Source organism: Cucurbita moschata, unplaced genomic scaffold, assembly GCF_002738365.1.
Source record: "Cucurbita moschata cultivar Rifu unplaced genomic scaffold, Cmos_1.0 Cmo_Scf00001, whole genome shotgun sequence".
Taxonomy (NCBI): domain Eukaryota; kingdom Viridiplantae; phylum Streptophyta; class Magnoliopsida; order Cucurbitales; family Cucurbitaceae; genus Cucurbita; species Cucurbita moschata.
Window position 1 is genome coordinate 9,163,161 of NW_019268517.1, and position 12,073 is coordinate 9,175,233.

At 39.5% G+C, this 12,073-nt stretch overlaps 4 protein-coding genes across 4 annotated transcripts; 3 read left to right on the plus strand and 1 right to left on the minus strand.

Annotated features, from left to right (window-relative positions):
• Nucleotides 1-65: 65 nt before the first annotated feature.
• Nucleotides 66-3,799, plus strand: LOC111450473 (histone deacetylase HDT1). The gene is made up of 10 exons (XM_023090642.1): nucleotides 66-173; nucleotides 1,126-1,196; nucleotides 1,275-1,486; nucleotides 1,658-1,668; nucleotides 1,765-1,809; nucleotides 1,889-2,067; nucleotides 2,710-2,838; nucleotides 2,949-3,039; nucleotides 3,218-3,356; nucleotides 3,445-3,799. The coding sequence occupies exons 1-10, from the start codon at nucleotides 161-163 to the stop codon at nucleotides 3,506-3,508; spliced, it is 954 nt and encodes a 317-aa protein (XP_022946410.1). The 5' UTR covers nucleotides 66-160; the 3' UTR covers nucleotides 3,509-3,799.
• Nucleotides 3,800-4,836: 1,037 nt separating this feature from the next.
• LOC111446159 (peroxiredoxin-2E-2, chloroplastic-like) lies at nucleotides 4,837-5,779 on the plus strand. Its single transcript, XM_023084856.1, has one exon. The coding sequence runs from the start codon at nucleotides 4,937-4,939 to the stop codon at nucleotides 5,621-5,623; it is 687 nt and encodes a 228-aa protein (XP_022940624.1). The 5' UTR covers nucleotides 4,837-4,936; the 3' UTR covers nucleotides 5,624-5,779.
• Nucleotides 5,780-6,161: 382 nt separating this feature from the next.
• LOC111446151 (glucomannan 4-beta-mannosyltransferase 9-like) lies at nucleotides 6,162-8,705 on the minus strand. The gene is made up of 9 exons (XM_023084845.1): nucleotides 8,307-8,705; nucleotides 8,115-8,213; nucleotides 7,777-8,029; nucleotides 7,566-7,676; nucleotides 7,344-7,480; nucleotides 7,149-7,262; nucleotides 6,855-7,054; nucleotides 6,569-6,763; nucleotides 6,162-6,474 (listed from the first exon to the last, which is right to left on the minus strand). Exons 1-9 carry the CDS (start codon nucleotides 8,634-8,636, stop codon nucleotides 6,312-6,314), a joined length of 1,602 nt encoding a protein of 533 aa, XP_022940613.1. The 5' UTR covers nucleotides 8,637-8,705; the 3' UTR covers nucleotides 6,162-6,311.
• A 1,469-nt stretch (nucleotides 8,706-10,174) lies between these two features.
• On the plus strand, nucleotides 10,175-11,692 carry LOC111460568. The gene has a single exon (XM_023103794.1). It carries the CDS (start codon nucleotides 10,175-10,177, stop codon nucleotides 11,690-11,692), a length of 1,518 nt encoding a protein of 505 aa, XP_022959562.1.
• The last annotated feature ends 381 nt before the right edge of the window (nucleotides 11,693-12,073 follow it).

Here is a 12,073-nt window from a genome sequence, read left to right on the forward strand (position 1 = left end):
GATTGCAGTGTTACGCGAAACACTTGATTATAAGTTCCACGGAACTTTACGGTCACTTTACTAAGGCTCAGTCCTTCGCCTTCGTTGAGATAAAAAGGGAAAACAAAAATAAAAACAAAAACCCTACCTGCAACTTCCCATTGATCTCTGTTCTTCTCCAATGGAGTTTTGGGGTAATTTCCTCTCTTCCCGTTTCTCCTTTGCTTCTTCATTGATTTTTTCTTCTCTCTGCGCTTCTTCTTAATTGGCTAAGATCAAGGGGTTTCATTTCATTTTTTGTAGTGATTTAGGTATTACGACTGTAGAAAAATAGTTGAAGAGTACATTTAGCTTAAGGAGTTGTTTTTGTTTTTGTTTGTATTCTTCCTTGGAAGCTTCTCGGTTTAGGCTACCTGTTTATGCACTGGAATTTTGCTATTTCTTAATTTTCAATGCTATCTTGGGAATAATTTGATTTGAACCGCTATTTTGTTTTATTAAGTTCGTCACTGTTTGAATTTGTGTGTATATGACGTGAATTTGAGCGTTGAGATACTGAAGGCAAAAGGCACTTGAACGATTTTGGACTCGCTTCTCTTTTACGGAGATGTGATTATGGACATGGTTTGTTTGAAATTTGATGTGCATTGTTAATCTACATCGGTTCTGTTTAACGAGATAGGATTGCTTCATCTCAGTCTTTACGTTTTTGCTCTTTCTGGTTGTTTTATTTTCTTGTTTATGTGCGGCCTTTTTAGTCAGCTCCCTCCTTTTGGCTAATTAATGAGTTCCTACTTATTCATAGTGCGTAGAAGTTTTTTGAACTTATAGTTTAGGAAAAAATTAATTGGAGCTGCTATTGCTGGATGATTCCAAATTTTCGACGACATTTATTTGTAATTTATTGTCGCTAGTAACTATCTGGCTGGTGTTGAAAGATCAAGATAACAGTTTCTGCTGGAAATGGAGAGTGGTTTTCTATGTCATGTGCCTATTATTTCTTGGTGGATATGCTGGAGTTACTACAGATTCTCAGTTCTCTTACACGTCGATGTACCTAACTAAAAGCACATTGGTATATGCATATTCAGTTCTGTGCTGGCTCTATGTGTTTCCACGACTCAGTGCTATTGATATGTCGTGCAGGTGCTGAGGTTAAAGCTGGAGAACCTCTCTTGGTGAGTCCCGGAGAGGAGAATATATTGCATCTGTCGCAGGTATCGTCTTTGAGCTAGTTTGTTTATATGTTGATGAGAAATCAGTTGGGCATTTGTTGAGTTATATAATTTCCGCAGGCATGCCTTGGAGAGTCCAAGAGCAAAGGAAGTGAACAGGTTTTTCTGTATGTCAAGGTCGGCAATCAAAAGCTTGTTCTGGGGACATTATCCTCAGAGAAATTCCCACAAGTTTCTTTTGATCTGGTGTTTGACAAAGACTTTGAGCTATCTCATAATTGGAAAAATGGAAGCGTCCACTTTACGGGATATTTATCCCTCCTTCCAGAAGAATATCCTTTCTCTGAGTTCCTAAATAATTTTAGTTTTTTTTTTTTTTTTTTAATTCAGCATTGAATTTAATTTTTTAATTTTCATTAAAAAGAAAGTTTTGTAGTTTAATTGTTTACTTCGCACTTTCTTGGGTTTTTTCCTTGACTAGTTTGAGTTTTTCTCATTGCCACGGAGGAATCTTGTAAGTTATCTCTCAAAAAAGGCATTGTAACTTTATTTTTATTTCATTAAAATCAATGAATAAGCATTGGTTTGGTGTTTTCTTTTCCATTTTCAGATACTGATTCTGAAGAGGATCTTCCACAAGCTGTCATTGACAATGGTAATGTTTACTCTCTGATACAGGTTTGTGTATTTGTCATTTATATTTAATTACTTATGCTATAATACTTTGGTTGCAGGAAAACCAGAGCCACAGCCACAACCACAGCCTAAGAAAGATGAAAAGCCTGGTACTTCTGGAACGAAGAAAAAAGTGCAGATTGTAGAACCAAACAAAGGTGGCTCTATTGACACTAAGAAGAATGCAGACAGTTCTGATGAAGATGATGATGACAATGAAGACAGCTCGGATGACGAGGTGCACTTATATGTCATTTTACTTCTTAGTGTGAATTTATTCAAAAAAAAAAAAAAAAGATTCATGATAAACAGGGTACAAAATTAATTAATTTAGCTCTCATTTTCATTCCATGTGAAACTCGAGAACGTTCCATGAAGAATAGGTTTTCAAATCATTGATTAAAAGAATTTTGGCTATTCTGAAATAGTTTTAATATTTCCTTATTATTTCACTTAAAAAAATGCGGCTAATCCCCAAAAAATGCGGCTCATCCCCCCGCTTCAATTTATCCAGTATTTGATTACCTTATCATGTGCAGTAGTTTGATTCTTTTGATCTTTGTCCTGTACAATGGTCATACCCGATGGAGCATTGTCTCTTCCTGAGCTACTTGGATATTTGTTATTGTCTGAGGCATATAACGAAGTTGGTATCTTAGGATTTACCCTACAAGAAATGAAAAGAGACTAATACTCAAAAGATACAAATTCCATAAATGAATGAAAGAAGAAAACGAAACAGAATCACAAAGGAAAAGTAAAAGTATCACAAAAGGTTTGAAAAGAGAACATCGCGAAGAAGACTTCTGGATTTTCAAATGGGTACTAATATGGCCATTTAATTTCAACTTTCTTTATCATCTGTCCTGGTTTCCTTCAGAATGCAAATGGAGGTGAAGAAGACGACAGTGATGATGAAAATGAATTTTCTGGGGACGACAGTGATGATGACGATGAAAATGAAGACTTGGATGACAGTATGGAAGAGGATGAGCAGACACCAAAAAAGGTTCAAGCCTGCTATCTTTCTCTAATTCTTAGAGAATCTCGATTGCTTCAGGCATTCTTTTCTTTTATTTGCTATTTTTTTCAACCAAATAATTGTTGGAACCATTGAAGGCCGAAGCAAGCAAGAAGAGGCCTTTAGAGGCTGCTAATAAAACGCCTGCTCCTGATAAGAAGACAAAACTCGTCACTCCCCAGAAAACTGGTTTGTTTCTTCTGACTTTTATGAACATGTTTTACATTCTGATTTCTTAGCCATTATATTGCTATATATGTGGAGTTGACCACTCGATCTTACCACATTCCTTTTCCATGTTATTGCATTGCAATTTCACGATTGTTTGGTTTTTTAATACTTAATTTAATGTTATTTTTTACGACAGATGGCAAGAAAGGCGTTCCTCATGTAGCTACTCCTCATCCTTCAAAACAGGCTGGGAAAATGCCTGCTGCTAGTGACCAAAATAAACAGCAGACTCCCAAATCAGCTAGTGGTGCATTCCCCTGCAAATCTTGCAAGAGGTATCTCTTGCTACACGTGTTTTTCTAATTTCTTGGAGAATTGAATGGTTAAACTTTAGTCTAATTGTGGCAATAAACTTTACTGCAGGGCATTTGGCTCAGAAACTGCGTTACAATCCCACACAAAGGCTAAGCACAGTGCTGAGAAGTGACCAGGTTAATATTTCAGGAAGAACGTGTTGGATTTGCTCAACCTGGCCAGTACGTTAGATCCGAACCACGATACTGGCTGGTTTTGAATTTTCTACCCCTCAACCCTTTCGAGGTTCATCTTCTAAATGTTCTGATGTGATTTCACATGTTATTATTATCATAAGTTTTAATGTATGGACACTGGTTTTCCTGGTGATGGTTCGTTTTAGATATCGCATATGCTAGTTTTGACTTATGCTGTAGGTCTTTTTAGATTCAGTAATATATTATCTCTAATGTTACTTTAGCTCGAGTTCGCTTAGCTTATTCTTCTGTCTTTTTTTGGCAACATTGGAAGAGAGGAATTAAGTAAGAAAGATGAAATTGCCTGTCAACTTCATCCTTGCTTTCAGATTGCTCTATTGCTTTACCTGTGGTGCTTGGAGACCCTTTGCTTGGATTAGTTGGTTTCTTGGACTAGCCCATGTTGTTGTGCAACTTTGCTCGTCGAATGCTGGCATGGCATGATCTATCTAGGCAATTTTCCTTGCCTTTGTTTGGGTCTTTTAGAGGAGAGTAGAAATAAGCACTAGAAAGGCCAATGTTGGCGACGAGATCTGTGCGCAAGTAAAACTTCTTTATCTAATGTGTGGCGTGTTGGGATCGAAGGACATCGAAATGGTGGATGGAGGCCGTGGGTGTGACTTTTATGTTTGTGTCTAATAGATTCTTGAACTTAAAAGATTATCTAAAAATATTTAGAGCTTTCAATTTTATGTCTAGTAGTTCTTTATTACTCAAATGTCATATAATGTAATCAATCAGCTGACGATGAGAACAAAACATTATTTATTAGGGTGTAAAAATTTTCTCCCTAGTATATGCGCTTTAAAAACTCGGGGAGAAGCAAAAAAGCCAAAAGAGGACAATATCTGTTAGTCGTGAACTTGGATTGTTACAATTGAAAACCTTCACGTGTAAGGACGAGGAAGACTTTCCTAGCCCCGTTCATTGTATACAACCCTTTAAACTTGATATTGATATTAGTTATTTATGTACGTTTGATTAACTTTTTAAATAAATTAATAATAAAATCAATTTATCATAAAAGCATTGTGAATAAATTACTAAAGTGGGTAATATTGTGAATAAATTATTAGAATAATTGATAATAAAGTGACTCACTTCATAAACCATAAAGTTTATATATATATATATATATATATATATATATATATATTTATTTATATTTTTTAATTAAAGTAAGAAATGCGTTAAAAAGAAAATTAAAAAGATTAAATAATTGGTGGGCGAATTTATAAATAGGCCGGCCCATATATAATTATCCCTTGTATTTTCCGCCCGATTACTGAATTCTGAAGCTTCCCTCCTTACAAAAACCAAAACCACTCGAAACTCATCCCTCTGCTCCCCATCTCTCGACAACGATGGCGGCCTCTTTCTCCATTTCCAGGCTCTCTCTCTCCCTTTCCTCTGCCTCTTCCATTTCTCTCTTCCCCTCCAGAGCCACCACTCTCTCTTCCCGTCTCTCCTTCTCTTCTCTTCCCCTCAATTCCTCCCGCCGTATCTCCCCAAAACCCCTCCGATTCTCCTCTTCTCCTACCTCCAAATCCACCATCTCCGCCGCCCTTTCCGTTGGCGATAAGCTTCCGGAGTCCACTTTTTCTTACTTCGACGCGGCCGGCGAGCTCCAGACCGTCACTGTCTCTGACCTCACCAAGGGCAAGAAGGCAGTCTTCTTTGCCGTCCCCGGTGCTTTCACCCCGACGTGCTCTCAGAAGCACCTTCCCGGTTTCGTTGAGAAATCAGCCGAGCTTAAGGCCAAAGGCGTCGACACGATCGCCTGTATTTCGGTTAATGATGCCTTTGTGATGAAGGCATGGAAGGAAAATCTCAATGTTAACGATGAGGTTCTGTTGTTATCCGATGGGAATGGGGATTTCACTAGGGCGATTGGTTGCGAGCTTGATTTGAGCGATAAGCCGGTGGGATTGGGCGTGAGGTCGAGGCGTTACGCGCTTTTGGCTGAGGATGGAGTCGTGAAGGTCTTGAATTTGGAGGAAGGAGGTGCGTTTACCTTCAGTAGTGCTGAGGATATCCTCAAAGTTCTTTGAATGAGATGAGATAAGATCAGATTCCTTTCTTTTTTTCTATTGAACGCTATCGTTTTCCACTGCTTGTTGGTTCACTTCATAGTGTAGCTATTTCGATTTTGGCGAATAAATGGGATGAATTGCATCTGTTTGAATCAATCTCTGAGTTCGTCTTCATGGTTCTTGATTTTGCATTTCTTGTTTCTCTCTTTTTTTTCTTTTTTGTGACTTGGTTTTATGCTTCATGTTCTATGATAATTTAGCACGCCTACAACATGTTCGACGAAATGCCTGAAAGAACCCACCTCACTACCTCAAGCATGAATTCCTTGCATTTTACTAAATATATCATTCTTTCTTGTCATAGAACAAGAAATTAAAGATTTCATCTCCAAAATTAAGAATATCTCACCCAAACGACTTCTGAATGCTATTGAAGCTGTTTATATATTTATCCTTTGATTGCGTCTTATTGGGTTTAGTTAGCAATTAGAAACGTAAGGTGAACTAGCACCTAAACGGTTCATTCTTGTCAACAAGATTCACAAGTGAAGTAAAAAAAAAAAAAAAAGGACTCGAAGTCCAATCCTACATCTTTTGTGATCTCCATTCATTTCTCTTTGTTCTATATTCACAAGCTAGCTGTTGCCTTTGTGGGCAACAAAACTTTGCTAAAACAATTCCTAGGTTCTACATCATGGTTGGGGTACTAAGAGCTGGGAACAATGGTGCCAACATACCCAAACCCCACAATGAAAAACGAAAGTGATTGAACAAAAAGGAAAATGAAGAAGTTGGTTTTCCCAAAGAGAAAACTATAGCATCCACAAAAGAAGAGGTAGGCTCCAATCCCTAGCTCCGTGAAATGAATTCTGTTGATATAGAAAAAACAAAGCCCATGTTAGATGATAGTATAGTGATTTCCTTTAAGAAAACTATTGTTGTTAGGGAAGGACTGAAAAGTACCTATCTCCAATTCTAACCCTCGGTTTCTTGTTTGCTTTTGAGGCTGATTTTCCCTTCAGAACATCTCCTAACTTCTCTGTGACAACCCATTCATTTGCTCGACTACCTTCTAATAAGCCAATGAGGGTCGCCTTGGCTCGGTGTAGAGACATAACATTCTCAAACATGATCCAGAAAATCGTCAAGTGGAATGACCTGAAACAAAGAACCCAATAAGAGCTTAGAATTTAGGACACCATTACAAAACACTTCCAACACAACACGAATTTGACACGAAGAAACCTACTTTGGAGTCCCGATCGCATTAATAATGGTAGTAGCCGTAGGAATATACACTGCTCCCCATTTTGGAATTTCAACTTCAGGTACCCAAACAGTTGCTGGCAAAACAACGCAGAAGAAAAGAAAGGTGTTGATGTGAGCTATGATCTTCCTGACGAAGAAGAAGCTGTAAATCACATACACCTTCTTCCACAATGTCACTTTCTGCAGTAAGAAATTCCCAGATCTTAGTCACCCTGTTTCAATATTAAGTTGATTCACAAAGCCAAACCTGAGTAGCATCAACGTTTGCGGATACCTTGTTTCTTGCTATCTCCATGACCACTTTCCTGAATAGGTTTGCAGGGCCGCAAGACCATCTGTGTTGCTGGAATCGAAAGGCCTTGAAAGTGCTTGGCAATTCATTTTTAACCTATTGGTATGAAGCAGATATCAATTTTTGAATTTGAATCTTTTAGAAGCAAAAGGCTGTTAGAAGTTAGGACTTAGTTACTTGAAGGTCACCAAGGTACAAGAATTTCCAGCCCTTAAGACTAGCCCTAACAGCCAAATCCATGTCCTCCACCGTGGTTCGATCTTTCCATCCTCCAGCCTCATCGATCGCTGCAATTCTCCAAACTCCTGCTGTGCCTGTGTATATCAAGCGTTGAGCAACAATTTTAGAATGAGATAGAGATTGAATTATTCAAATAGGAGAAAGGGAGTTTGTGCAAACCATTAAAGCCGAAGAAGGCATAGGTGGAGGAGCCAACTTCTTGCTCGACCGTGAAATGGTAGTCCAACGACATCTCTTGCAGTCTTGTCATCATACATTCGTCGGAGTTTACTGCAAAAACATAGCGGGATAAGTCCCGGAGAGCATGATTCTCAAGTCAGTGCGTTCTGTATTGTTGAACTAAAAAGGGTATAGGTTAACGTAGTGTTACCGAAAATCCATCGAGCTTGAATCAGAGCAAGTTCGGGATTATGAACAAGATAAGGAATAGATCGCTGAAGAAAATCAGGTTCAGGTTGAAAATCAGCATCAAAGATGACGACGTATTCACATTCTTTTGCATAGCTGCGTTTCAGGCCTTCTTTCAAGGCACCAGCTTTGTATCCAGTCCGGTTGTCTCTTACTTCGTATTTTATGTTTATCCCTTTGTTTTCCCATTTCTTGCACTCAAGCTTCACCATATCCTGTTCATGAGTTCAACCATTTTCTTATCGTTTCTTCTAAGAGAAGTTCTAGTTTTGAGATGGGATTTTGTTGTTGTATATCTACCTGGATTGTTGGGACTGTTGAATCGTCCAATACTTGTATTATGAACCGATCAGATGGCCATGATAGCCCGCTAGTAGCTCTGATCGACCATTGATAAACCTAAAATGAATCGAAGATGTTTATGTCAATTTGAGCCTAACTCAGTGAAAACAAGCACGAAAAAGGGTAAAGAGAAAAAAAAAACAGAGCAACCTCTTTTTCATTGAACATGGGGATCTGAACAAGAACCATAGGATAAACCGAGTTCCCAAGCTCGGAATCATCTTTAATGGCTTCCCATTTATACCGTTTCTCCGGTGTCCAACGGAGAAGTTTCACAGCAACGATCACAACTCCCATATAAATTCTCTCGACAAACTGCATCACCGACAACGTGGAACAGACCGCCATCGCAACCTGAAGCAGAGGGGCAATCAACGGAGCTCTAATGGCGTTCCAAAGGAGAAGAAGGTGGGCTGGAATGCCATCTCCGGGCGCCCAAAATGCTCCAAGAAGAAATGCCGACGTCGAGAGCTGATCCATATCCGACAGTAAGGATAAAAAATTGAAATACCGAAAAGGAGGAGAAATTATTAGGGGAAAAAAAGGGTTATTTTATATTCTGCTTCTGCTACGGATTGCAGAAGCAGAGAAGCAACAGAGGAAAGGTTTGAATGTGAAGGGGAAGTGGAGGAAGATGGGAATTTAAAGCAACAAGTTTAAGGTAAGAAAGGGAGATTTGTGGATGGTGGGAAGTGCTACAATTTCTCCTTTAACGATAAGTGGTTTTTTGGCTATAAAACCATCGTGGCTGTGAGGGCTTATAGCCCTTCAAAAGAGGAGGACAAACGGTATAATGTACATAATATATGTTTTAAGTATGGCTCCCAACTATATGGATTTGTTTTTTTTTTTTTTTCTAACTTAAACTATGAACGGTGACATTCTATGTTTCGATGAAAATATATGATTAAAAGATTAGAAATTCAAATCTCATTGTCCTACTACATTGTTAGACTAGACCTTGAAACCTCTCCTAACATACGCGTTTCAAAATTTTTGAGGTTGATTGTGATACGTGACGGGCCAAAGTGGATAATATTTGCTAGCGGTGAGCTTGAGCTGTTATAGGTGATATCAGAGCTAGACATCGGGCGGTGTGCTGACTAGGACGTTGGCCTCCAAAGGTGGTAGATTGTTACATCCTACATTGGTTGGAGAGAGAAACGAAACATTTATTATAATGGTGTGGAAACTTCTCCCTAATAGGATGTGTTTTAAAACCGTGAGGCTAATGACGATATGTAAAGAGCCGAAATGGATAATACCTACTAGTGGTGGGTTTGGGTTGTTACAAATAATATCAGAGCTAGACATTGAGTAGTGTGTCAGCGAAGACGCTGACACTCGAGGGATGGACTATTATATCCACATTGACTCGAAAGGGAATGAAGCATTTCTTATAATGGTGTAGAAACTTTTCTCTAACAGGACACGTTTTAAAACCGTGAGATTGATAACGATACGTAACGAATCAAAATGAACAATATCTATTAGTGGTGGATTTGGGCTGTTACAAATAATATTAGAGGTAAACACTCAATGGTGTGTCAGCGAAGACGCTAGCCCTCAAGGAAGTGAATTATTATATCCTAGGTGGAAAGGGGAAAGAAGCACTCGTTATAAGAGTGTGGAAACTTTTCACATGGGGTGCAATTTAAAACCATAAGACTGACGACAATAAATAACTGACTCAAACTATTCAACATCTCCTGCCACTAGGTTTGAATTGTTACATGTTATTATTTCTCTTCGAAAATTTTAATTTTTTTATTAATATTTTAAAAAGGTATTTACCTAGGTGGGAAAGGTAACTAGGTGCACACCATGGCCTTTGGAGACAAGAATATGCTCCAAAATCGAACATTAATCTTAGCAAACAACGTTAAAACAAAACATTGAATAAAAAACGATGGAATTTCCAAAGCTTCTAAGCTCAATCTCGTCTCTTTCTTATATTTAATCTTCAATCTTACCCACTTGAAATTTCTACATTATTTCGAGACCTGTCGCCGGAAAACATGGCGAAAGAGCGGCGAAGTTCAAGTTTCCGGTGGGCTTTCCGGAATCTTGTGCAGCCGGAGCCAGACACGGCGGCCATCGGTTTCTTATCCTTCGAAATCACAGCTCTAATGTCAAAGCTTGTTCTGCTATGGAATCGATTACAAGACAGCGAATTCACAACAGTAAAACAAAACCTCTCAAGTTCAACAGGAATCAAGAAGCTAATTTCAGACGACGAACAGTTTCTAATGGAACTTTTCATGAAAGAAATCGTTGAAGATCTTCAATACATCGCCAAATCAATCGTGAGATTTGGGCCCAAATGTTCGGATCCTGTTCTTCACGAATTTGAAAAATTCGTCACCGACCCATTGAAGAACGAATTCAATTGGTTTGGTTGGCAATACAAATGGAAGAAAATGGACAGACGAGTTAAGAAAATGCAGAGATTCATTGTACTCACGGGGGAGCTGACGAGAGAAATGGAGATTGTGGCGGAGATTGAACGGCATTTGCGGCGGAAGACGGCGATTTTCGCCTTCGCTGGCGGCAAAAGACATTCGTTCAAGTATCGGAAGAAAATTTCGTGGCACCGCCGCCATGTTCAGAGCTTGAAATTGACGACGCCTTGGAACAGAACATATGATTACATTGTTAGACTTTTCATGAGATCCATGATTACAATTATAGAACGAATCAAAATTGTGTTCGGAGTTAAGGAAATCCGGCGGCTGGATTACGGCGGAGAGAAATCGGCCGACCGCCTAGTCCCGGTGGGGAGTTGCAGGAGGTCGGAATTAGAAGAACAGGGGAAAAAACAGAGCAATAATCATTGTCCGCCATTGATGAAGATTTCTTCAGAGATTAAAAAAGCTCCTCAATTTTCCCATTTCCCATTGTTTCGAGACTGTAAAGACGGCGGAATTGGATCACCGCCGCCACTAACAGCGGCGCGCCAAACGCTGCCGTTGACGCTTAAAAACAGAGCACCATCTTCGCCGAGACGAACCAATGGCGGCCATTATTCAATCTCATCATTCTTCATCAAAGAGAATTTATCAAACCCACCACCCAATTCCCTCGGCGCCGCCGCCTTAGCAATTCATTACAGCAAAATAGTGATTTCAATCGAGAGATTGGCGTCGGCGCCTCACCTGATCACCGCCGAGGATCGGCACGAACTCTTCAACATGTTACCAGCGAGTATCAGAAAGGCTGTGAGAACGGCAGCAAAATTTCGGCATCCGCCGTTGTACAACCCGGATCTCGCGGCGGAGTGGAAATCGGCGATGGGAAGAATATTCCAGTGGTTAGCTCCAATGGCTCGTGACATGGAGACATGGCATTCGGAGCAGAGCATTGAGAAGCAGCCCGACGGCGCAGGCACCGCCGCAGATGGCGGCGGTTCAAGGTCCCATGTTCTGTTGCTTCAGACTTTTCATTATGCAGACAGGGAGAAGACAGAGGGCGCCATTGTTGAGCTGCTTGTGGCTTTGAGCAATATTTGCAGTTCAGGTCAAATTTTTAATATGTAAGCTTTGTTCTTATTCATGTTCCAATAATAATATAAACAAATGTAAAATAGATAAGATTTCGGATGCACTCTTGGTTGTGTTATAATTGGGCCTAACATCAAGTAAGCCCAAGAAAAAATTGGCCTTATGAGTAGGCCCAAAACAAAGTTCAAATTCAAAGGGTTTACATATAAGCTTGGCTTGATCGATGTAACCGTTCAAGCCTACCGGTACCAAATATGGTTCGTTTTAGCCTATAATGTATCATTGTTAGTCTTACGATTTTAAAACTTATCTATTAGGGAGAGGTTTCCACACCCTTATAAGCAATGTTGCATTCTCCTCTCTAACTTGTGTAGGATCTCACAATCCACCTCTCTTTGAGGCTCAACGTCCTCACGG